Below are 27,392 nucleotides of genomic sequence, written 5' to 3' on the forward strand. Positions count from 1 at the left end.
ATGCATGTGGACATCTCACAGTGTCCGCTCCGGAACCGGGTGTTTGTGGTGGGCGTTGGGATGACCAAGGTAAACAGAGCCGTGGGTCCCCGGAAGCGGGCTCCCTGCTCTGCTCTGTCTGGGTGAGGCCTGGGGAGATTCGAGGTGACCGGGAACCGGGGGTGGGGCGGGGGAGAATCAGATTTGGGGCCGTGCGTCGGTTTGTCCTTCCTACCCGGAGGGCGCCCGGGGCATCCCACCGCCCAGCTTGGCTTCTTGGTCCTGGGGGCATCGGAGTGGCGACTCGGGTGGGTTGTGATGTAGGGCGTGTCTGCGGGATCGTAATATCGCAGGGTTGTTCCAGCGGCCATATCTTCCTCCTTTTTTCCTTTTCTCCCTGGGGCGCAGTTTGTGAAGGACGCCCCAAGATGACCCAAAGTCCGCACCTCCTTTGAATCTGGGTGGAATCCTAAGATGTGTGGACCTCTGACGGAGGCAAGGTCCGCCTCACACCCGAAAGGAAAGCAGGTCGTGAATGTCGCCAGTCTGCACTTCCAGGAATACTCCTTGTAGGATCCCTTCTCAGGGACAGTTCCAGTGTAGATAAGGAGGAGAATCATTAGTGATGCTCAGCGTCTCAGCACAGGTGGCAGGTTTTCTGGATCCTCCGACCTTTGTTGTTCCTCAAGTGATACTCTTCTTGGTACTCAGGAGGCCAGAGACTCCTACAGTCTCACTTCTTGACATCCTCACCACCTCTGTGCTCTAGTGATGCCAAACTGCTTTTAGTTTCACCCCAAACTTTTTTATGCTTCTGTTGCTTTGCTTTCTGTTTTTCCCACTACTTAAGACCGTTTGTCTTCACTGGTTAACTTATTTGCATTTTAATTTTTTTTAATTATTTATTTTTGGCTGCGTTGGGTCTTCGTTGCTGCACGCGGGCTTTTCTCTAGTTGTGGCGAGCAGGGGGCTACTCTTCGTTGTTGTGCGTGGGCTTCTCACTGTGGTGGCTTCTCGTTGCGGAGCACGGGCTCTAGCTGCATGGGCTTCAGTAGTTGTGGCACGTGGGCTCTAGAGCACAGGCTCAGTAGTTACGGTGCACGGGCTTAATTGCTCCGTGGCATGTGGGATCTTCCTGGACCAGGGCTCGAACCCATGTGCCCTGCACTGGCAGGCGGATTCTTAACCACTGCGCCACCAGGGAAGCCCTTATTTACATTTTTAAAAGATCAATTCAGACCTTCTCCAAGAAGCCTCCTCTGATCCTCCTGACTTTCCCACATGTTAACTTAGTACTTACTATTTTATCCTGAAATTCTATTTTTATGTCTATATTCTTCTTTTGCACGTAAGCTCCTCCAAGGTGAGTACCATGTCTAATTCATTGCTGTACCTCTAGCACCTTGAAAATGCCTTGTGCCTGAAGACCTCAGTGAATGTTAGTTGAACAATATTAAATGGATATGCTTTATGAAAGAGAGTTCCTTGGGGAAGTTCTCTTTCTGAGAAATCAGCCTTAAACTTGTTTTTATCTTACCCAGTGGGCTGAGAGTACACAAAGCAATAAAGACATGTAAGTAGAAAAGTCAGCTAATACGTTATGAAGCAGATACTTGGAGATCATCTATTGTTTCATGGGAAAGGGAACTTCTGGTATAGGTGGACAGTAAAACCTTTTAAAGTACGGTATAAATACAGTCAGATCCTCCACCACTGGCTGTTCCATGTCTGGTTATATTGGCTATATAGAATACCACTGAGCTTTGGGAAGTAGGAGATGTATTTATGTTTCCTCAAGTTGAGAGGTGGAGGTGTGGGAGGTGTTAGTTACAATCTTCAGGGAAGAGATTGGGACTATGGAGAGCAGCTTTATTGATGTGCTTACTAGGCCAATGTACTACTCTCTGGGTTTGATCTTTTGGAACTTGGGGGAGGGTTTAATGAAGAGGGAGAAATTTAGCAGATAATACTTTAAGCTCTGTTGGTAGATCTCAACTGGTTGTGGTTCTTAATTTGAATAGCTGAATTCCTAGACAACTTGAAGTTCTCTTAGTGAGGTTTTATTATCAGTGTAGGAAATTAATTCCTATGGTAAATTAGAATTCGCATGATGCATGTCAAGAGGTTTTAACCCAACTAAATCACAACTACTACCTGGCTGACAGCAGGCTAAGTCCCTTTGCTTATGCTGCCTACCTCCTGATAGGCCCTCTTTTCATCAATTTAAATTCTGGCTGTCTTCAAGAACTGGTCTGTCTTAGTCGTTTAGGGCTGTATAACTGCAATACCTTAGACTGGGTGGCTTAAACAAGACATATTTATTTCTCACAGTTCTGGAGGCTGGGAAGTTCAAGATCAAGCACAGGCAGATTTGGTGCATGGTGAGATCCTGCTCTCTGGTTCATAGATAGCTGTCTATGGCAGAAGGGGCAAGGGAACTCTCTGGGCTCTTTTTTATAAGAGCACTAATCCCATTCTTGAGGGCTCCATCTGCATGACTTCCCAAAGGCCCCACTTCCAAAAATGAAGAATTAGATTTGTGAGTTAGATATCAATATATGAATTTTGAGAGGACACAGACATTCAGTCTATAGCAAGAGTCCAAGTCCTGTATTTTCTTAAAACTTCCCCAGACTGCTCTAAGTTACGTTGGCCACTTTTTTTTTTAGAAATTCTGGTGCTGTTATAGTCAGGACCATATAATTAAGCATTTGATTTTTCTATACTTTTATATATAATTCCACAGCCCACAGAAAGAAATATATCTTACATCACAACTCCGTACACACATGTACTCACAAAACTGAAACAAGCTTGCTAAAGCAACACTTATTATGTGTGATGAACTCTTGATATTTCCTATTTTGTTTCATTTTTGAAAATGCTGATCACAACCCACAACCCTTACAATTAATTTTGTCACACTCTACAAACCTACGGTTTAAAAAAATATTACTAAATAAATAAAATATTACATTATCGTGTTTAATCCTCACCACATAAGGGATTATTATTATCCACATTTTATCGTCCATCTTTGTGGCTCAGAGGGGCTAAGTAATTTATCTATCTTGATACTGCTCCCAAATTTTGAAACTGCATTACTTAAAATCTCATGTTTCTTCCATGCTATCTCTAACACACATTAATGTTATAGGGTAGTTAATTCATCATTTAAGCATATATTCAATAAACATAGTATGTGCTATATGCTACGAGTACAAAGATGAAAAAAGCAAGGTTCCTGTTCTTAAGGAATGTATAATATGGAGGAGGAAAGGATAAACAGGTAATTTAAATATGATGTATTAGGACATTTGGATAAGCATGGCAGGTTGAAAATATGAATTTATCTCTATTGGTGCTTTCCCAATACCACTAAAATGACAGTAAGGGTGAAGTGACTAGGAGAGGAAACGATAGCAGAAAGATGTCAGAAAAACATTGGATGATTAAAAGCTGATGGAAAAGTGGTCATTGACTCAGAACAGAGAAACCCATAACCCAAGTTCCTGAAGAGGGGTTATACTGGCTGAGTCTTCCTGCAGAACTCCAGAAGGCTCAGAACCTGCATGTACTAGATGCCAAGTAAGGTGGGGATGAGAGGAGGGAAGGAAAACACTTCTATGGAATAATTGGATTCCAAGATCCTTTTTACCACTAGGTGACTATCCCTTCCTTGTCAGGGTATTGGAGGCTTGTTTTCTGGAGAAACTGAACAGATGAGTCTCTAGAATCATTTGACCATTAGGCTTAGTGGAAGGCGGGAGTGAGGCCCAAGTTGAAAAAAGGGGAATCAAGTGAAATTCTATATACTAAATGGTGGTACTTCCCAGCCCTGTTCCCAGAACACTGGCAATCAGACACGTACCAGCTTCCTGGGAGAGGTTTGGAAAATTATGTGAAATGGCTCCAGAGAAAAGCCAGATTACCACTCCGCTCAAAGTGCAGGATTTTCTTGCTTCGTTGGAGGGATATTGCTTCCATTCCAAAGCATACCAGACCACCACGGTGTTTCTGAGAACCCTCCTGCATTCTTCTGTGCACAAAATGTGGGGTTTTGTCATTCTTTTTTTCCGTGCCTGCGACTGGTCTGGCACCCAGACTTTGATTCACGATGTGTGGTGGTGAATCCTGACTTTACAGCGTTTCTCCTCTTTGCATCACCCAGCCTTCCGCTGCCATCACAGCCACCGCACCAGCGTCTCCTGGAGACCTGGGTCTCCAGATCTCACTGCATGCGCTGGAGTGCTGGCGTTAACCTGTTGGCGCCTCAATCTCGGCTATTTGGGGTTTTCGCACTGTGGGACCCCTGCCCCATCTTGGCCTGGCTCCAGCCCAGCCCAGCCTCTCGGGGGTGTCCGCCCGCCTCCACAAGCAGAGCTCTGGCGTCAGCCTAAGGCAAGGAGAGCAGACGCCTGGTTGCTTTTGATGTCATTTTTACTCTCTGACCTCGGTTCTTCTGAGGATCACGTCAATGCCCCGGGTGTCACACACCCCAGCAGGCCTCTCGGCACAGACACCGACCCACTCCACGCAGGGATCTGTCTCACCAGGAAAACCCCACTTGCCTGTGATATTTGGGACCTTCAGGATGACTGGATTGCGGGCTCTTGATCTTCCTAAGCAATATTATGGAGAAAAACCATATTTATTGTCATGTAGGATTTGGTTCTGTGGGTCTTTTTCTTCTTTTTTTTGTAAGAGAACAAAAACTGGTTAAACGAGGTCTGCTGAAGTTGTGACTTGACCCACACTTGACCCTTCAGCAGGTAGGAGACAGACCACTTCACAGTTCTGCCTCCCCACAAGGGCGGGAGCCCACGCCTTCTTCCTCCCAGGCAGGAAGTGGAAGCCACCTTGGCTGGAGCAGCCCGCCACACCAAGCAGACCCCAAGAGCTGGTCATTGTCCTTCTGGGCAGGTCTGTGCCCAGCACATCAGCTTCTCCATGCTACATGTCGCCCAGTTCTTCCGTTTGCTGCCCCACCAGAAACACTGAAGACCGAGGACTGGAGCTTCTCCTTCACGGGTCAGCTGCTCTCAAGAAGGACCATGTTGGCTGGGACATTAAGCTGCTTCCCTACTGCTGTCCATTAAACCTGTCACTGCAGGGGCTCCGGGACAGCCCCACCCTGCATCCTACCCGTGTGGACTGATGCTTTTGCAGAAAGGAGATACCAGCCATCATCAGAGCACTCAACCACCAGCAACTCAGCTGAGACCCCAGCAGGGTGCGGGACGGCCACTCCCACCCCGCTGGCTGCTGTTCCTTCTTCCTGTCACTTGCTTGGGCTAAGGGGGACTGCAGGATGGAGTGTGAAGCCCAAGTCTGTTTCCCGACCTTATTTATTGAGGAGTGCCTCTTCCCTGTCCTCCCCAGACGGCCCCCAAACCCAGTGTGCACCAAGTAGGGCTTGAAGGATGAAGCTGCTAGGCCCCAGGCAACTCTTCTGCAAAGTGACCTGTCCTGCCACCACAGCATCTCCAGGATACTTCCGTTACAGGCACTGCAAGGGACCGACTTCCAAAATGTACATCCTGGTTTACAATTAGCCTTGAGGGACACATCTTCCTGGGAATTTCTATACAGATGTTAGAATGGCTGATATGGTAACTTAAGTTTGCCTGTTTATGTAGTGAGAATTAGTCATTCACCAAACCCGTCTGTACCTTCCCTTTCGTGCGTTGCTTCCTTTTTAATAATGTCAAGAGCTGCCACTGTGTGGTACTCAAGTGAAGCCAGTATTTAAGGCATTAAACTTCAGCCTGAACTCTGTCACCCCCTAGAATCAGCCCAGACAGCTGTATCCAAGGACATGGGGCCACTCCCTTAGTTCCTAGGAGGCACCGTGGACTTAAACGTGTGCTAAGTGGCTGTCTGACCTCACTGTCTAGTCCTGTGTCATGAATCTCTTTGCAAAGAGTAACGTATTTGTGCTTTAAGTAAAATTTGGTTTTGCAGAAAGAAAAGTGCAAGATTTTAATGGACTTGAATATAACAAGAATATGAAAAGTTCATTGATATTGTTTTAAATTCAACATCGCAACTAACCTGTAAGAAACTCCCACTTGTCAAGTTTTAGTGTAGTATAAAAGAATATCCACAATTATCTAAAAAGGCTATTAAAATGCTCCTCCCTTTTCCAATCACATATCTGTGTGAGGTCAGATTTACTTCATAGACGTCAACCAAAACAGCATAACGCCAAATGCTGAATGAAGAATCAACTGTGAGAATTCAGCTGCCTCCTGTTAAACCAGACAATAAAGAGAATTGCAGGGGACTTCCTTGGTGGTGCAGTGGTTAAGAATCCGCCTGCCAATGCAGAGAACATGGGTTCAGTTCTAGGTCTGGGAAGATCCCACATGCCATGGAGCAGTTAAGCCTGCGAGCCACAACTACTGAGCCTGCGTGCTGCAGCTACTGAAGACCGTGCACCTAGAGCCTGTGCTCCACAATAAGAGAAACCACCGTGATGAGAAGCCCGCGACCGCAACGAAGAGTAGCCCCCGCTCACTCGCTGCAACTAGAGTAAGCCTGTGTGCAGCAACAAAGACCCAATACAGCCAAAAAAAAAAAAAAATTGCAGAAATGCAAAACGATGCCACTCATCACTTTTTTGAGGGGGAGATATAGTTATTTTTCATAAAAATTATTTATGTTAACATGTAATGGTTTTTTTTTTGAGTGAATTGAAAGTTATTTTTAAATGTCCTATTTTAAGTGCCAAGAGGGTAAATACTGGTAAATAAAATCCTCATAATCAAAAGCTCTTTGGTATCTTCAGTGATCTTTAAGAGTTTAAAGTGGTCTTGAGACTGAGAAATTTTGAGAATTGCTGGATCTAGTCATTGAGCACCAACAACTGTTAGAAACACAAAGAGCAAAAATAATCAGATGTTATATGCTTCCTTATGAAAGAATACACCACCACCTATAGTTTTCTCAGGGAGATAGAATGTGAGTCTGCAAGCTTCTGGATCCAGCTGCCAATGTGTGGGAAATAAAGAGAACAGAGGAACATGTCGAACTGCATGAGTATGCAATCTACAAAATCCAGACTGTGGGAAGCTACAGGCCAAATGCTCTGGGTTCTTTAACAGGTGTATTGAGAGGAAAAGAAAGTAGTGGAGGGGAACCTGTAGATTAAAAGAGAATTTGAAAGGCCTATAAACACTTTAAAAAAGGGCTGAACAATAGTGTCTACAGATAGACACTTGGGTGATAAAAGTATGAAATACTAAAAGGAAGTGATTATTGTAAGAATCAGGATAATAATTACTTTGGGGGTGGAGCGGGGTTGAGATTGGAACAGAGTGCTTAGAGGAGTTTGTGGAGGGGCAGGCAGGGTTCAATTTTTTAGTCTGGGTGGTTGGTGTCAAAGATAAAGGTAGACGCTAGGTAAAGTGTTAGGACAGATTTTAATTAGTAATATGTTATTGCAAAAGGGAAGAAGTCCAGTGTGAACTGAACTAACTTTATACAGATGTGACTGGGTATTTTAAAGGGATAATAAGGGAATAGGGAGGGTGGTGAGTAGGGACACAATACAGTAGTCCCTTGGTATCCCTGGGGGATTGGTTCCAGGATCTCTCTTGGATATCAGGATCCATGGATGCTCAGTCCCCTTAGTTGGCCCTCTGTATCTGTGAATGCAGAACCCACGGATGCAGAGGGCCAGCTGTAGGGTCAGGGAAGTGAAAACTTACATAAAGTGGGGAGAGGGGAGGCTAGTTCACATGAAACCCGTCTGGATTTGCTAACTGGTGCTTACCCAAGCTTAGGCTCCTACCCTCCCACAGAGACTGGGAGACTAGCCCTGTATTCAGGTGTTGGCTGGAAGAAGCAGTAAATTCTTTTGACAGCCTTGAGTTTTCTCAGGCAGGTGCTTTAAGTGGGGCTAGGGTCCTCCTAGGGATCTGGCCTTGAGCAAGTTAGAACTCATAAAAACTATGTTAGTGTTTAAGTTTTTAGGCCAAGGTTGAGACCTAGTAGAGAAGAGGACTCAGAGGAGCTTGGCTAGAATTTGGTAAAGGAGAGAATCTTTGTCAATGGTTACAAGAGTGTTTGCCTTAAAATAATTCATTAGGAGATGTGTGTGTGTGTATGTGGTTTTCTGTATCTCTGTCATTTACAATAAAAAGGTTAAAACTTTAAAAATGAGGCAGTTAACTCCAGGAAAAACAAAGCAAAACAAAATTGTACAATAAAGCACATGTAATCATAGTATACAACCTAGCCCAATACTAAGAAACATTAACTTTATAAGGTAAGCACTACATACTGATTTAATAAAAAAAATTGTGATTCAACTGTATAAGGAGGATGGGGGAACTGTAAATGTATATGTGAAGTGGCCTGAGAGACCTAATTCTCATTGGCCCTTATTAGAGACTATGATATAATTTCTTACATTGATAAAGAAATAATAGTATAAGAATATTTGGAAACATGGCATTTTATGAAAGAAGAAATATCTAAAAGAATTGAAAATGGATGTTTTGGGAGCAAGTAAGACTAGTGGGTGGAGAGTAGTGGAACAAGATTGCTGCTTTTATTATAGGCCTTGAGGTAGGTTTTTATTTTTATTTTATATTAAAAAAATAAAAACTAAAAAGCAAATATAAACAGAATATTACCAGCACCTCAGAAATTACTCTGTGCCTTCTTCCAGTCACTGACTCCTTGCCTGCAAAGGGTTACCATTATCCTGACTTCTGACCTTTAATATCATAGATTAGTTTTGGCTTTTTCATTCAACATTATGTCTCTGGGATTCATCCTTAATTTTATGTGTAGTTACAGATTGTTCATTCTCATTGAGGTAACATAGTCCATTGTGTGAACATTCCATAATATATTCAATTTATTGTTAATGGACGTTTGGTAGTTTCCACCTAAACATGCTTTTCATTTTGAAGGAGAAATGTTGTATGTGTTTATTTGCTTGACTAATCTTTTAAAAACTGCCTTGATTTCAGTAAGAAATGAGAAAGTGCAGTCATTTCACTACCTGGATGATAATGTGGTTATTAATAGGTATTACTTGGTGGAGCCTAGTAGCACAGTACTCTCTCCTTACAGTAAGTGCTCTCTATACTACATGCTCTGATTGTAATTAGTGAACTGAAGAGTAACTACAGGCGAAATAGGTAATTTGGGGCTGCTGAATTAGGGAATTATGAAGGATTCCCTAATTCAGAAGTTATGAAGAATTGAGGTGGATAAGAGATAGGAACAAATGTTAAACGTTTTGTTTTGGTTCAGTTCAACAGATGTATTTTGGCACTGTGTAATAAAGTGTGGCATTTACGGCTAGTATCTATACAGTGTTTCAAACTGGGTTTTGTGATCCGTTGCAGGGGTAGTGATGTCTGTTTAGAAGGTTGCCTCTAGCATTAAAAAAATTGAAATAGAATCAAAAATACTGTATCAATGTAACAAGGATAAGTATTTCATGAAAATTTTGCTTCACTATGTGTCTACTGGGTCATGTATGTTATCGTGGTTTGCAGTTAAAAATTTTTAAAAGCCATTTCTCGTTAGCACAACCTCTGACTAGCAGACCACTCCATCTTATCTAATTGATCACTGTATTTGGTAGATTTTACTTCACTTATGTTTCTCAAGTCTCTTTGCTTCTTTCCATTCTTTCTGCTGCTATCTTAGTTAACTCTCACTTGGGCTATTTCAGAATTATGCCATTTGGTCTCACTGCCTCCAGCCTTGCTCCGTTCATTCATTTCTCAACATTGCATTTAGAATGATCTAACGTGCACGTCTTCTCGGCCCACACTCTCTCTCTCTCTCTTTTTAAAGTAGGGCTTTATTTTTCAAAGCAGTTTTAGGTTCACAGCAAAATTGAGCAGAAAGTACAGAGGGTTCCTACATGCTCACTGCCCCCGACCCTGCCGGAAAGCCTTGCCCACTATCAATGATCAGCATTAGAGTGGCACATATGTTACAGTCAGTGAACCTGCATTGACACATCATTATCACTCAAAGTCCATAGTTTACATTAGGGTTCACTCTTGGTGTTGTATATTCTATGGGTTTAGACACATATGTGGTGACACGTATACATTACATCATCATACAGAATAGTTTCACTGCCCTGAAATCCTCTTGCTCTGCCTCTTCATCCCTCCCTTCCCTCAGTCCCTGACAACAACTAATTTTCTTTTACTGTCTCCATAGTTTTGCCTTTTCCAGAATGTCATGTAGTTGGAATCATACAATATGTAGCCATTTCAGATTGGCTTCTTCACTTAGTAATATACATTTAAAATTCCTCCATGTCTTTCTGTGGTTTGGTAGCTCATATCTTTTTAGTGCTGAATAATATTCCATTGTCTGGTTTTACTACAGTTTATTTAACCTTTCACCTGCTAAAGACATCTTGGTTGCTTCCAAATTTGGCAATTATAAATAAAGCTACTATAGGGCTTCCCCGGCGGCGCAGTGGTTAAGAATCCGCCTGCCAATGCAGGGGACACGGGTTCGAGCCCTGGTCTGGGAAGATTCCACATGCCGTGGAGTAACTAAGCCCATGCGCCTCAACTACTGAGCCTGTGCTCTAGAGCCTGCAAGCCACAACTACTGAGCCTGCAAGCCACAACTACTGAGCCTGCGCGCCTAGAGGCTGTGCTGCACAACAAGGGCAGGCCACTGCAATGAGAAGCCCATGCACCGCAAGGAAGAGTAGCCCCTGCTTGCCGCAACTAGAGAAGGCCCACATGCATCAATGAAGACCCAATGCAAAAATAAATAAATAAATAAATAAATTAAAAAAAATAATAAATGAAGCTACTATAAATATCCGTGTGCAGGTTTTTGTGTCAACGTAAGTTTTAAACTCATTTGGTAAATACCAAGGAGCACAACTGCTGGATCATATGTTAAGAGGATGTTTAGTTTTGTGAGAAACTGCCGAACTGCCTTCCACAGTGGCTGTACCATTTTGTATTCCACCAGCAATGAATGAGAGCTCCTGCTGCTCCACATCCTGTCAGTGTTTGGTGTTGTAGTGTATCTCATTGTTCATTTCAGTCTTTGTTTGTTTTTAAATCCACTGTCTTCAGGATAAAGCCCAGGTGTCATAGGAGGGCATATAAGGTCACTTGTGAATTGGCTCTAGAACCAGGTTGAAGTTTCAGCTCCACTAATTATTAGCTGTGTATCCTTGGGCGAGTACCTTAATGTCTGCCCTTGTTTTCCTATCTTAAAATGGTGATAAGAGTAGTACCTACCTCTGAGGGTTGTGAGGATTAAACATGTTAATACATGTGAAGTGCTTAGTGCAGTGAGTAACAACAGTAAGTGCCCAATAAATATTAGTAATTATCATCGTTTGGTCCCCAGTCATTTTTCTGTCCTTATCACTTGCCATTTCAAATCATGTTTCAGCCTCTGCAATATAAAATTGTTTGCATGTAAAACTGTTATATTCTGTCATTTCCAGGCCTTTGCTCTAGAATTTCGTTTTCTTTCACTTGGCTAATTCCTACTCATCCTTAAAGACTTAATTTAAACGTCAGTTCCTCTGGGAAGCCTTTCTAGTCCTCCAAAGCTGGGTAATTGTCTCTCCCAAATCATTCTGTACTTATGACACTGTGGTGTAATTGCCTGTTTTCCATTAGACGCTAAGCTCCCTGAGGGTACGAACTGTATATTATTTATTATCAGAGTCCAGAAACACGATAGGTGCTCAATATGTTTTTGTTTAAATGAATAGGCGAATGAATTTCTGCAGTTCCCTGTTGTGAAAAAATCTAACTATATTTGTTTCTATTTATTATCTCCTTCTATATTTATAGTTCACAAAGCCTGGAGTTGAGAATTCAAGAGACTACCCTGACTTGGCAAAGGAAGCAGGTAACATAGAACATTCAGATCTTTGAACATTGTAGTTTATTGTATGGTCTGTCTTGATTGTGGAGCAGCCTTGCAACCTTAACAGGAAGCTGGGTCAAAGGAGATGTTTTAAGCTCAAGGCCAAGCAGTCTAAGCTTAGGTATCAGCTGTTTAAGGGAGTGCTGGGGAATACAGGCTTCCCACTCATGGAGACCTTGGGAGCTCGGTGGTCCCATGAAGTTGTTCAGGTACAGTCCTCCTGCTAGGAAGCCTTCGCCTTCCTCCTGTTCTTGCCAGCTTGCTGCCAGCAACCCAAAAAGGGTTACTGTGGTTTTTAATTAGACACTGCTTGTCTCTACAAGTACCTAGTGCACTCAGTGTTCATAAATTAGGTTTCATTTCAACTCCATCATTCAACTCAGTATTTAGATATTACTATACAGGGAATCAGAAATCTCTGCCCCCAAAAGGAAGGTTCATGAGATTTGATTAACTGATGTTGATTTTCTGGGTAGACACTGTTCATTTAATGTTTTTTTTTTTTTTTTTTTCTGAATTGGTTTTCTTTTTAAAAAATTTTTAAGTTTAATTTTATTTATTTTTTTATACAACAGGTTCTTATTAGTCATCAATTTTATACACATCAGTGTTTACATGTCAATCCCAATCTCCCAATTCATCACACCCCCACCCCCACCCCCCGCCGCATCCCTCCTTGGTGTCCACACGTTTGTTCTCTACATCTGTGTCTCAATTTCTGCTCTGCAAACCGGTTCATCTGTACCATTTTTCTAGGTTCCACGTATATGCATTAATATACGATATTTGTTTTTCTGACTGACTGCACTCTGTGTGACAGTCTCTAGATCCATCCACGTGTCAACAAATGACCCAGTTTCATTCCTTTTTATGGCTGAGTACTATTCCATTGTATATATGTACCACATCTTCTTTATCCATTTGTCTGTCGATGGGCATTTAGGTTGCTTCCATGACCTGGCTATTGTAAATAGTGCTGCAATGAACATTGGGGTGCATGTGTCTTTTTGAATTGTGGTTTTCTCTGGGTGTATGCCCAGTAGTGGGATTGCTGGATCATATGGTAATTCTATTTTTAGTTTTTTAAGGAGCCTCCATACTGTTCTCCATAGTGGCTGTATCAGTTTACATTCCCTTGGTGTATTCTATTTTAATTTTCTTTTTCTGTGGCTATCTGGGATCATATTCTATATGTAGTTTTGTATCCTGATTTTTAAAACTTACTATTATAAAGATTTCTCCACTTAAAACTGGAAAAAATTAATTTTTGCATATTTCATTATATATTTATGCCATAATTTTTGTTGGATATTTGCTTCACAACTTTTTGATATTTTAGAAGATTTATAGTAAATTTCTTGCTGAACACAAATATTTGTTCTCACTTCTAGTTATTGTTGAAGACAAAGCCTAGAAGTAGACTCACTGGAACAATGAACATAAACAGTTTTAAGACTCTTGTCAGATTATTTTTCAGACTGTTTATATTATTAGTTTCAGTAGCAGCATATGAGAATGCTCTTTTAAACATAATCTCATCAACATTATTATAAGTAAAACATTAATTTTTTTGCTCATACATTAAGCGGGAAAAGATAACTAGTGTGACTAAACCAATCCCATAATCAATCATATATCTTCTTAAGTTAAAAAAAACTTCAGAGTAATACTTTCATATGGTTAAAACACACACACACACAGATGGCTTATACTTCCCAGGCCCCTTCCCCAGCGGGCAACTTCTTTTAAACGTTTTGGCTTTAGTTCTTCTGGTGGTTATCTCCATATCTCTAAATATTTGTTCCACCACACTTATTCCAGTTTTTGACTTATCAGTTTTAGACATCTGTTTGCTTCTCACTATGGTAGATGAGGATTTAGGTTACATCTTATCTCTAAGTTCCACTCTCCTCTTCCTAGTTTATTTTCATAATTTTTATCAGTTCCTCCATTGGTCATTTCTGTACCTTTGGATAGCATCCTTAAAGCTTCATTTCTTGTTCCATTGACAGGGTCATCTCTTGATCCTGGCTTTGTAAGATGACCATATGAGTGCTCCCACACTCCTGCTCAACAATAACATTCTATCCTATTTTGTCCTCTAGATGTACGATAGAGCCACAGAGATGAATAACACACCTGACATTAAGGAGCTTTGAGACAATTGGGATTTAATATATTGATATTTATAGTTAGGTGTACAGTTAGAATAGGAAATGTTAAATATCAAAAAGGTGGTATGAACAAGTGTTACAATAGCTTAGAGGAAGAAATGATAACTTTTGAAAGGTAAGATAACTTCTGAAAGTCTGAGATGATTTGATGAAGGATTTGTCATTTGAATTGAACATAGACTAACTAGAGGTAGATTTACTCTGGGAAAACTCTAAACTTACTTTTACTCGAAGTGCTATGTGATAATTTTTTTTTGTTTTTATAGGCCAGAAGGCTTTAGCGGATGCACAGATCCCTTATTCTGCAGTAGAACAGGCATGTATTGGCTATGTTTATGGTACGTAGTAAACTATATATTCTAAAAATTACAGCAACTACATAAACAATGCAGAGGAATTTGTGAATTTTAACCCTCAAAACTCAGAGTTCAGGGTCTTATTCTCATCATTTCTAGATTTCCCTATGTGTCAGCCTAGTTTAGTATATATATATATATATATATATATATATATATATATATATATTTTTTTTTTTTTTTTTTGGCCATTATTGTACTACGAAAACAATACACTTTTTATTAAATTAAAACAATTTTTATCTTTTTTCTTTGTTATCTTAAAATTTGTATTTATTGATTTTTTTGTGTCTAATAAAATTTTTTCATTAAGATTTTTTTCTAATTAGAAAAATGATATATACTATTGTAATTAAAAAAAGGAAACACAGAAAAGCACAAGAAAAAATAAGTCACCTGTAATCTCATTATCCAGAGATTATTACCATTACTTTTTTGGTGTAGGTCCTTCAGTGAGTATGAATATGTGTGAATATGTATGCGCACATAATTTTCTCTTCAATTTAGGTCCTAGTTACATACTTTTTGGTAACGTGCTTTTCTCATTTTATTGTATTCAGTATTTCCCATGTGATTCAGTCTTCTTTCATTTCATCATTAATATTTTTCAAATTTTTTTTTTCTGGAATAGATTAAACATTTACACGGTACAAAAATAACAAAGTTAGGGCTTCCCTGGTGGCGCAGTGGTTGAGGGTCCGCCTGCCGATGCAGGGGACACGGGTTCGTGCCCCGGTCTGAGAAGATCCCACATGCCGCAGAGCAGCTGGGCCCGTGAGCCGTGGCTGCTGAGCCTGCGCGTCTGGAGCCTGTGCTCCGCAACGGGAGAGGCCACAACAGTGAGAGGCCTGCGTACCGCAAAAAAAAAAAATACAAAAGGTAGATGTTTATGTAGTGGAAAGTCTCACTCCTATTCCTGTCTCCCTGTCGCATGATTCCCTTTCCTTGAACAACCAATTTTACTAATTTCTTTTTTTTATTGAAGTATATTTGATTTACAATATTGTGTTAGTTTCAGGTGTACAGGAAAGTGATTCAGTTATATATATATTTTTTCAGATTATTTTCCATTATAGGTTATTATAAGACATTGAATATTGTTCCCTGTGTTATACAGTAAATCCATGTTGCTTATCTATTTTATGTATAGTAGTGCAATTTCACTAATTTCTAGTGTATCTTTTCATAGTTAATTTATCCATATAAAAATAAGTATGTGTGGGTGTATAAATACCCCCTCCCCCTTCCTTTTGTTACACACATGGTAGGATAATATACACATTATTTTGTATTTTGCTTTTTTAAAAAAATTATTTACTTATTTATTTGGATGCACTGGGTCTTAGTTGCCATGTGCAGGATCTTAGTTGTGGCGTGCGGGATCTTTTAGTTGCAGCATGCAGGGTCTAGTTCCCTGACCAGGGATTGAACCCAGGCGCCCCTGCATTGGGAGCGTGGGGTCTTAACCAGGGAAGTCCACCTGGGAAGTCCCTATATTTTGCTCTTTTTAACTTAGTAGTTCTTGGTGACTATTCCAAATTGTTTCATAAGGAGCTTTCTTGGTCTCTTTTCATGATAGCATAGTGTTCCATTGAATAGATATATCATGATTTATTTAATCTATCCCCTTTTAATGGACATTTAGAATGTCCCCAGTCTTTCTACAGCATTTTAAATTACCGCATGATATTCTAGTCTTGGGGATTTACTACAGTTTATTTAGCAGTAGGAATGATACCCTATTCTTGGACATTTAAAATTATTTCTAATTTCTAGTTATTATAAAAGGCTATAGTAAGCATTACTGTAGATGAATCTTTATATCTGTGATTATTTCTTTGAGATTTCAAGATATCAAGAGAATTCTTGAAGGGAAACTTACTAGTTCAAAGAGATGCACAATGTATTTATGAAAGGGAGGTCCTGAACCTTACTGTTTTCCCTGAAGACTTCTGGAGAGTCTGTATCTTCAGGTGTTTCCATCATACTGCTCCAGCATGTCTGCCTTGGTGGACATGTTCCTTGGGAAAGGGAGTCAAATGTGTTTTTACTTGGATTACATTCCTCTGGAATACCCTGGCATGCAGAATCTTTTAACTTTTTGAAGTTACAAAATTTTACATGAAGAGGAAAATCATGGCCTTTTAATCAGTTGGTTTAGTTTTTTTTTTTTTGCGGTACACGGTCCTCTCACCGTTGCGGCCTCTCCCGCTGCAGAGCACAGGCTCCGGATGGGCAGGCCCAGCAGCCATGGCTCATGGGCCCAGCCGCTCCGCGGCACGTGGGATCCTTCCAGACCAGGGCACGAACCTGTGTCCCCTGCATCGGCAGGCGGGCTCTCAACCACTGCGCCAGCAGGGAAGCCCAATTGGTTTAGTTTTAAAAGATTTATATCTGACAGTATACATGAAATATTGCTGCCTGTCATGTAGCCCTAGCCAGATTGAATTGTTTGCTATTACTTGGTCATGTCTCTACTTTCCTACCTCTGTACTGTGTAAAGAAAGTGCATATATATTCTGTGTTTTGAGAATTTTTATATTTGCAGAGTAAATGATGCTTCATGCTAAAACTGTTTCTGAGTAAGATGTCAATAGTATATTTATTTTTCTGCCCATGTTGTATGTTAGACAAAGGTAAAACACTGGAAAAACCATAATGTAGTATTATGTTGCTTTGCAGCTCCATAATTCTCATGTTGCATATATAACTTTTTTTTTTTTTTTTATATATAGGTGACTCTACCTGTGGGCAGAGGGCTATCTATCACAGTTTGGGACTGACTGGAATTCCTATAATCAACGTCAACAATAACTGTTCTACTGGTTCAACGGCTTTGTTTATGGCCCGGCAACTGATTCAGGGTGGTGAGAAGTGCCTATTTGTCTAGTAAACTTAAATAGATGTGGAGTTATTGCCCCCCTTTTATTATTTCTCCATACGACCATCAGAGGGATTGCTTTATAATATATTTCTTTTTAAAAAAATAACAATTAGGGCTTCCCTGGTGGTGCAGTGGTTGAGAGTCCTTCTGCTAATGCAGGGGACACGGGTTCGTGCCCCGGTCCGGGAAGATCCCACATGCCACGGAGCGGCTAGGCCTGTGAGCCACGGCCGCTGAGCCTGTGCGTCTGGAGCCTGTGCTCCACAATGGGAGAGGCCACGACAGTGAGAGGCCCGCGTACTGCAAAAAACAAAAACAAAAACAAACAAACAAACAAAAAACAATTATATTGAGAGGTGCTTTATATAGCATAAAATTCACCCTTTTAAAGTTTACAATTCAGTGTTTTTTAGTATATTCACAGGTTTATGCAACTATCACCACTATCTAATCTTAGAACATTTTTATCACCCCAAAAAGAAAGTGGTACCCATTAGCAGTCACTTCCCACTTCCCTCTCCCAACAGCCCCTGGCAACCACTAATCTACTTTCTGTCTCTATGGATTTACCTATTCTGAACATTATATAAATGGAATCATATGATATATGGCCTTTTGTGGCTTCTTTCACTTAGCATAATATTTTCACAGTTCATCCATGTTGTAGCATGTATCAGTACTTCATTCTTTTTTGTGGCCAATTAATAATTCATTGTATGGATATACCACATTTTGTTTATCCATTTACATGTTGATGGACATTGAGTTGTTTCTACTTTTTGGCTATTATGAATAATGTTGCTGTAAGCACTTGTGTACAATTTTTTTTGTGGCCATATATTTTCAGTTCTCTTGGATATATATCATAGTCTATATTTCCAAATATTTTAGGCTCTTTTATTAGGCCCTCTGTTCTTTCTTCTGATTGATTGTTGATTATTGCTCTACTCTTTGGTGTTTTAATTGTTTGAGCTTTATAATGTCTCACTATTGGATAATAATATCCCCTGTGCCCCCTATGTTGTTATTTTTTTTTCCTTTTTTTTAGGAAAAATTTTGGCAATTCTGCTTGTTTTGCTGTTTAGTTGAACTTTAACATCATTTTTAGGTGCCCCCTCCCTCCAAAAATAATTCTGTTGAGATTTTCATCAAGTTGCTTTAAAATTTTTTTAAATTTTACTTAATGTTTAAAAATTGAAAATTAGCTATTTATATTTGTTCTTCACTGGAACATATTTCCACATTAATCAAAAGTCTTATTAACACTGAGAATCAAAGAAAGAATTATATAATTTATTAATTTTTCCTCTTATTAGGAGCATATAAGAATTTTCTCTGTAATTTTTCAGTTATTAAATATTTTATAGGATTATACCATGTTTTTACATTTTGTATAAACTGACATGCTTAGTTAAATTGAAGTATTTAATGATATTTTGTTGGGTGTCTAGAAATTTAATTTTTCAAACTAATTACATTTTCTTTCAAGGTCTGGCAGATTGTGTCTTGGCTCTTGGATTTGAGAAGATGGAAAAGGGATCCCTTGGATTAACAGTGAGTCTCATTTATTCTTATTTTGGAATTGTTGTAACACTGTGAGAAAACTTTGCCCATCTGACTACCATAAATGGAGCCTGCAAAAGCTGAAAGGTGACATCGCATGTATATGCAATAGATCCTGCTATTTTAGACAATAAAGAATCATAGAGATAATTTTGTTCAACCCCTTTATTTTGTGAAACTGATGTTCAGACAGGTTAGATGATTGAATCTGAGGGTGACATGTCTGTTTAATTTGAAAGTCATTCATTCATTCATTCAAAAATTATTTCCGTTCAACAAACTGAAGAGCATTAACAAGGTTTGGGACTTCTGTTTTTGGTAATGGCAAGCCAGGTTTTTGAATCATTTCTCCTACTAATGACAACTAAAATATTTGAATGGAATAGAAACAAGATATCCTAAAGACACTGAAGAGCTAACGAGAGAGGAATTGCTGGTGAATGCTGGAAAATTAAGATCAGCATTTGAAGCTGCTTTTGCCTTGAAGGCCTTCGCTGATCAGGAAGCTGTGAACTTCAATTTTGATGGCCCCCTAGATGAAGAGGAAAGTAGTCACAGCTCAGGTCCCCCCACGATCAGAAATTAAATACCGACTCTCCACATTAAACTGGTTAGAAGTAAACCTTTTCGGTAAGGGTGAACACGAAAGTAAAACTACCCCCCCACCCCTACGTCCTCTTTTCCCCACTTTCAGTAGATTACAGGGAGAGTTGCTTTGGCACTGAGCAAAGCAAGGGAGAAAAAAAAGAGAAGAAAAAAATAACCAGAAAACCTTTCACTGAGAATTAATAAACCACAGGGATTGCTGCCAAAATTCTCGTTTACCTGGGTGGTCAAAGAAACATCAGACCATGAATTGAGTCTTAAGTTGGTTCCAGTTAACCATGGCACTTAACAGAAGCAACTGCAAATTTTCTTTTGGAGGAAAGCATCTTCCTTCTAGAAGGCTTTGAGAACTCTTCAAGTAACCTTTCAAGGACATGCAATTAAAGATAACCAAGCATTAAAGAAACAAGGCACCATAGTTGAGGACCAGGATGAAGAAGGAACAGTAAAAAGTGATCTCTGCAGACCTCAGAAACGAGATTTATTGGATCTAGTTTTAGGCATGCTTGCTATGTTTTAAAAAATAAAAGGCAAGCTTGGAAATACCTCAGGGGTATAAGAAACTGCAGAAAGGGACATTATAGGCATTGAAAAAAAAACCAAATAGGATTTATAGAAAAGAAAAATGAAATAATTAAAATTAAAAATTCAAAAGATAGGTTTGATAGCTGATTATACATGACTAAAAGAGAATTAGTGAAACTGGACTAGAAGTGATTATTTAGAATACACTATAGAGAGGGAAAAGATTGGAAATTGGCAGGAAGTTATGTTATATGGAGGATAGTGTGATAAGGTATAATAAATGTGTAATTGGAATTAATGAAGTGGTGAGAGAGAAAACATGGTGTAGGCATTTTCTTCATCTTTTCAGAAAATCAGCTCTTAGTTTCATTTATCTTTTCTTTAGTCTTTTTATCTCGATTTCATTTATTTCCTCTCTAATCTTTGTTATTTTCTTCCTTCTACTAATTTTAGGCTTAGGTTCTTCTTCTTCTTCTAGTTCCTTGAGGTGTAAAGTTAGGTTATTTATTTGAGATCTTTCTTGTTCTTAATGTAGGTGTTTATTGTTATCAATTTCCATCTTAGAACTGCTTTTGTGGTATCCTGTAAGTTTTGGTATGCTGTATTTCCATTTTCGTTTGTCTCAAGATATTTTATGATTTTTCTTTTGATTTCTTCTTTGACATATTGGTTGTTCAGTAGCATGTTGTTTAATCTCCACTTACTTGAATTTTTTAGTGTTCTTCTTGTAATTGTTTTCTAATTTTAAACCACAGTGGTTGGAAAAGATACTTTCTATGATTTCAATCTTAAATTTATTGACTTGTTTGTGGCCTAGCACATGATCTGTCCTAGAGAACATTCCATGTGTACTTGAGAAGAATGTGTATTATGTTGCTTTTGGATGGAATGTTCTGCAAGTGACTGTTAAGTCCATCTGGTCTGGTATCTTGTTTAAGGCTGATGTTTCCTTATTGATTTTCTGTCTGAATGATCTATCTATTGATGAAAGTGGAGTATTAAAATCCCCTACTATTATGGTATTGCCATCTATTTCTCTCTTTTTTTTTGGCTGCGCTGTGCTGGGGCTTTATTTGCAGCGAGTGGGGGCTACTCTTTGTTGTGGTGCGTGGGCTTCTCATTGTGGTGGCTTCTTTTTTTGTGGAGCACGGGCTCTAGGCACGCAGGCTTCAGTAGTTGCAGCATGTGGGCTCAGTAATTGGGGCACGCAGGCCCTAGAGCATGCGGGCTTCAGTAGTTGCTGCACATGGGCTCAGTAGTTGCTGTGCACAGGCTCTAGGGTGCATGGGCTTCAGTAGTTGTGGCTTACAGGCTATATAATAAATAAAGATAAAAATAAAGTAAGGATAATTGAAGATCGGGGAAGACAAGGTCTTTCTGGGAGTTGGAGAAAACATCATAAGCCAAGTCATGAATGTTGGAGTGAATATAGTATGTTCAGGGAACAGTTTGAAAAACTGGATTGGAGGGTGGCAGCTGGAGAAGATGCAAAGTAAGATGATTAGGTGTTGCCTAACAGAAGTGCCTAACATTTATGACACATGAAAAATAGATGTTTTTCTTCCATAGTTAATGGTAGGTACCTTGCTAACTTTTATTTGAAAATTATTGAAAACTATAAAATAGTAAAATTCATCCATAGTCCCATAATTTTAAAAAGCATATATATTAAAAGTCCTTATTTGCCTGTTTAATCTTGTTCTTCAGAGGTAACTAGTGTACCTATATGTCCTTTCTTTATTCCAAGTTTATACAGACATATCTAACTAAGCATTCATACACATATACATACCTATACATGTTCAAAATGTTAAAAAACACTGATATGTTCATGGAGAAGATTAATGATTTTATACATGTTGCTTTTTCACATGGCAAATGGACAGCCTTCCTGGCTAGAACATATTGATATACTTCCTTATTTTTAACAGCTGCCTAGTATCCCATTACATGGCTGTAGGGTTTTCAATCAGTCCCTTCTGCTCTTCTGACTAGGTTGTTTAATTTTAGTTTTACATGTTCTTTTTTTTTGCTATTACAGTGTTCCAGTCAACATTCTTGTACATATATCTTTACTTTCTCCAGCCATTCTTTCTTTTTTTTCCCCCTCCCACACTCCTCAAGCTATTATTTCTATAGGATAGATTCCTGGGGCAGGCAAGCAACTTAGACAATGTTTTAGCTTGAGATGGTCCTGAAGATATTTTACAGCTAAAGTGAATCTGTGAAGCCCAGAGTGAAGTAATTATCCAGTGACATTGGACCCAGTTAGCAGTTAATGATTCAACTGAGACCAGGTCTTTTAATCCAAATAAACTTTTTGCTGTACCTGGAGAACCTATCATTTTTTCCCTTCTCTTTCATTATGAGTTTCTTCTCCATTTCTCTTTTATACTTTGTCTTTTCCTCCTTTTTATTTCTATCTGACATGAAATCATTTTGTTGGCATTTCACTACCCCCCTATTTCCATATACATCTGCACTTCTTTTTTTCTTGCTCTTTTTCTTCTTTTCCCTTATTCATTTATTAATTATAGCAATTTGTAACTGAATTTATTAAGATTTTGTATTTAGAATCCTAAATTTAAAAATCAGGTGATTGAACAATCTATTTGAATGTAACAAAAATAACTTGCTGTTCCTGTTTATGGCCCCTAGGTGGCTCTCTATAGCAGAGGGCTTAACTTACCACTCCTGCATTGCTGTTTTGGTTTCTATCTTTGTCCTATGTCTTTCCCTTCAGATCATGTGTCCTAACTTCCCTTTTTATGGGTATGCTGCAAACAAAGGTAATAATTTCTTATACAAGAGAGAATTATTACCTTGAACTAAAAAGGATACTTGTTCCACTGGGAATACTATTCACAACAAACAAATATATGTGGCTGCCTACCTGGATCAAATATTTCTGATAAAAATTTGGCATCCAAGTTGAGATGTGTTGGAACCATAAAATATACATGAATTTTAAAGATTTCATATGAAAAAAGAATGAAACTGTCTCAACAATTTAAAAATATTTCTGCATATTTGTGCCAGCACAATACACATAAATGATATTGTTTAAATAAACTAAAATATTAAAAAAAATAATTTTGGGACTTCCCTGGTGGCACAATGGTTGAGAATCCGCCTGCCAATGCAGGGGACATGGGTTCGATCCCTGATCTGGGAAGATCCCACATGCCACGGAGCAACTAGGCCCGTGTGCCACAACTGCTGAGCCCATGTGCCACAAGTACTGAAGCCTGTGTGCCTAGAGCCCGTGCTCTTCAACAGGAGAAGCCACCGCAACGAGAAGCCTGTACACCGCAACGAAGAGTAGCCCCTGCTTGCCACAACTAGAGAAAGCCCACGCGCAGCAACGAATACCCAACGCAGCCAAAAATAAATAAATAAATAAACAAAACCACTCTTACTTTAAAAAAATATATTTAAAAAAAAATTTCTTTAAATTATAATATTTTGGATATATTGGGTTAAATTAATATATTCAAATAAATTCTACCTGTTTTTTTTTAATGTGGCTGCTTGAAAATTTATAATTACATATATGGCTTACACATTATTTTTTTCTTTATTGGCCTGAGTGTAGCCAAGAAAGGGACTTAAAGAGGCTGTTGCTAAAACAAAAAAAAAAAAAAAAAAAAAGAGGCTGTTGCTTTTATGAGATGAAATGGATCTATGGTTCCCGTTGTTGGCACTTCCTACCAGTTAATTTATTTTGGTTAGTTTTATAATTTCTTCAGAGTTGGAATGTTGCCACTCAGTTTGGCTTCTGACCACTTATTTTTCAGTCCATCTAAGCATGTGATTTGATGTGATTTCGATCCTCATGTCAGTAGCAGGCAAGGAGGGAGTGCTGAAGTCAGCTCTTGGTTGAACTTTAGGCATCAGGGAAAGCCTGGGATTGGCTGTTCACAGCACAGACAAACATAGGAGAAAATTAGGAGTTAAATTTACCAAAGAAGTAGAGGAACAGTGTGTTCTTGTTTTTTATTTTTTGCCAAAACATCTCTTCATTATTTCTTTAGGCTGAGAACAAGAGCTGTTGCTCTGCTTTTAACTTCCTAGGGTGAACTAAACGTTTTTATCCCCTCAAAATTCAGATGTTAAAACTCTGATTCCCAAGGTGATGGTATTTGGAGGTGGGGCCTTTGGGAAGTAATTAGGTTGTGAGGGTGGAGGAATCCTCATGATGGGATTAGTGCCCTTATAAAGACACGAGAGAGTTTGTTTCCACTCTGCTCTCTGCCATGTGAGGATACATTGAGAAGACAGCCATCTGCAAACCAGGAAGTGGGCTTTCACTAGATGCCAGATGTGCTGATACCTTGATCTTGGATTTTCCAGCTCTCAGAATTGTGAGAATATGTTGGTTAATCCACCTGGTCTATGTATTCTATTATAGAAGCCCAAACTGATTAAGACATGGGGCAAGGAGCAAGAGCTATTTCATCCCCAGATACTTAGAATGACAGATGCCAAACTTTTATGAGTGTTTGTATATATGTTTGAAAGGATTTGCATAGTTACTTCTTACATTTTCATGGTCCACTCTTACAGGAGCTGCTTATTTTAAAATTTTTATTTTCCTGGAACTTCCCTGGTGGTCCAGTGGTTAAGACTCCACACTCCCAATGCAGGGCACCTGGGTTCCATCCCTGGTCAGGGAACTAGATCCTGCATGCCCCAACGAAGATCCTGTGTGCTGTAACTAAGACCTGACACAGCCAAATAAATATAAAAATTTTAAAAAGTAAAAAATTTATTTTCCTTGTTGTAAAAGTCATAAAAAATGGAAGAATACAGAAAAAATAAAGAAGAAATAATCACCTGTAATGACAGTCATCATTAGTGATTTGCTAATTTAGCTAAAAAAAGTCGAGATTGTACTGTATCTATAATTCGATTTACTTCATTTTCACTTAACGTTATTTTTTGAGTATGTCATGTTAAAAATTATTTATAAGCAAAAAATTTTTAATGTCTGCATTACAGTTTATCACATGGCTGTATTATAAGTTACTTAGGATTGCTCCTGTTATTGGACATTTAGATTTTTATTTATTATTATTGTAAGGTATGCTGCAATGAACACAATTTCAGCAATATATTTCTGCACTTGATTCTTTTCTTGTGACAGATCCCAAACTGATATTATTTGGTAAACGATATGAACTTTTTCTTTTAAAGACTAATGGCTTTATTATTTTCAGAAAGGAATTCATGCTAATTATAAAGAAATTCAAACAATACAGTAAAATCCAAAGGGGAAAAAAAGTTTTCCCAAATCCCAGTTTCATTAACACTTATTAGGGGTGAGAGAGCGGGAGAGACAGAGAGAGAGAGACAGAGAGAGAGGGAGAGGGAATGAATTACCTTTTCCTTTTCTTCAGTCCTAAGGAGGAGGACCCCACCCTTATGACCTCATTTAATCTTTATCTCTGAAAAGCCCTTTTCCCCCCAAATACAGTAACATTGGGGGTAAGGGATTCAACATAACTGTTGGGATGGAGAAAATTCAGTCCATAGCAATGAAGGTTCCAATTTTGCCACATCTGCCAAAATTTGTTATTGTCTGTCTTTTTTTATTACAGCTATCCTAGTAGGTGTGAAGCAGTATCTCCTTGTGGTTTTGAGTTGCATTGCCATGATGGCTAATGATGTTGAATATCTTTTCATGTATTAAAGCCCATTTGTGTATCTTTGGAGAAATGTCTACTCAGATCCTTTGCCCATTTTAAAATTAGGTTGTCTCTATATTACGGAATTGTAAGATATATTCTAGATACAAGTCCTTTATCAGATAGATGATTTGCAAATATTTTCTCCCATTCAGTGGCTTCTCTTTTCAGTTTTTTAATGGTATCCTTTAAGGCAGCGGTCCCCAACCTTTTTGGCACCAGGGGCCTGTTTCGTGGAAGACAATTTTTCCACGGATGGGGTTGGGGTGGGGTGATGGTTCAGGCGGTAATACAAGCAATGGTTCAGGTGGTAATGTGAATGATGGGAAGCATCAGATGAAGCTTCGCTTGCTTGCCCACCGTTCATCTCCTGTTGTGTGGCCTGGTTCCTAACAGGCAGAGGACTGATACCGGTCCACAGCCCAAGGGCTGGACACCCCTGCTTTGAGGCATAAAAGTTTAAATTTTGATGAAGTTCAATCGATCTATGTTTTGTTGTTGTTGCTTATGCTTTTGGTGTCATATCTAAGAAACATTGCCAAATTCAAGGTCATGACAATTTACTTTTATGTTTTCTTGTAAGAATTCTGTAGTTTTAGCTGTTACAGTTAGGTCTTTTTTCCATTTTGAGTTTTTTTTTTTTTAAATATAGTGTGAGGTAGGGATCCAACTTCATTCTTTTGCATGTGGATGTCCATTTGTCCCAGCACCATTTACTGAAAAGACTATCCTTAACACCCATTTACTTGTCTTGGTACCTTTGAAAAAATAACTTGATAGGGCTTCCCTGGTGGCACAGTGGTTGAGAGTCCGCCTGCCGATGCAGGGGACATGGGTTCGTGCCCCGGTCCGGGAGGATCCCACATGCCGCGGAGCGGCTGGGCCCGTGAGCCATGGCCACTGAGCCTGCACGTCCGGAACCTGTGCTCTGCAATGGGAGAGGCCACAACAGTGAGAGGCCCGCGCACCGCAAAAAAAAAACCAAAAAAAACCAAACAAAAAACCCCTTGATTTTGGGACTTGACTCCGTGCTCCCAATGCAGGGAGCCTGGCTTCGATCCCTGGTCAGGGAACTACATCCCACATGCATGCTGCAACTGAGAGTTCGCATGCCGCAACTAAGAGCCTGCATGCTGCAACTAAGACCCAGCGCAGCCAAATAAAGTAAATAAATAAATAAATATTAAAAAAATAACCAAACCACACTGTCAAGGGTAAAGACTTAATAAAAATAATATTTAAAAAAATTGATTTTAATTGTGAGAGTTTATTTCTGTACTCTCAATTCTATTCCACTGATCTATATAGTCTTATGCTAGTTAATACTACAGTGTTTCGGTTACTGGGTTTTTTTTTTTGTTTTTCTTTTTTTGGACCCACTGTGTGACAGGCAAGATTTTAGTTCCCCAACCAGGGATCAAACCCATGCCCCCTGCAGTGGAACAGAGCCCTAACCCCTGGACCATCAGGGAATTCCCTGGTTACTGTTGTTGTTTAGTAAGTTTTGAAATCAGGAAGTAAGAGTCTTCTAAATTCTTTTTCCAGATTGTTTTGGCTGTCCTCTGTCCATTGAATTTCCACATGAACTTTGGGATTGGCTTATCAATATTTGCAAAGAAACCAGTTGAGATTCGGATAGGGATTGTGTTGACTGTATATCATTTTGAGGAGTATTACCATTTTAACCATCTGAAATCTTCCATTCATGAGCATGGAATGTCTT

The 27,392-nt window shown here is 39.3% G+C and overlaps 1 protein-coding gene across 1 annotated transcript in view; it reads left to right on the plus strand.

The window, feature by feature from the left end:
• The first annotated feature begins 604 nt into the window (after positions 1 to 604).
• SCP2 (sterol carrier protein 2) overlaps positions 605 to 27,392 on the plus strand; it is a 168,691-nt gene continuing 141,903 nt past the window's right edge. Inside the window, exons 1-6 of the mRNA XM_065882958.1 lie at positions 605 to 682; positions 4,126 to 4,380; positions 11,799 to 11,856; positions 14,315 to 14,386; positions 17,140 to 17,271; positions 18,778 to 18,842. Of these exons, the coding sequence (XP_065739030.1) occupies positions 605 to 682; positions 4,126 to 4,380; positions 11,799 to 11,856; positions 14,315 to 14,386; positions 17,140 to 17,271; positions 18,778 to 18,842 (660 nt within the window). The remainder of the gene's footprint in view (positions 683 to 4,125; positions 4,381 to 11,798; positions 11,857 to 14,314; positions 14,387 to 17,139; positions 17,272 to 18,777; positions 18,843 to 27,392) is intronic.

This window comes from Phocoena phocoena, chromosome 1 (assembly GCF_963924675.1).
Source record: "Phocoena phocoena chromosome 1, mPhoPho1.1, whole genome shotgun sequence".
NCBI lineage: Eukaryota > Metazoa > Chordata > Mammalia > Artiodactyla > Phocoenidae > Phocoena > Phocoena phocoena.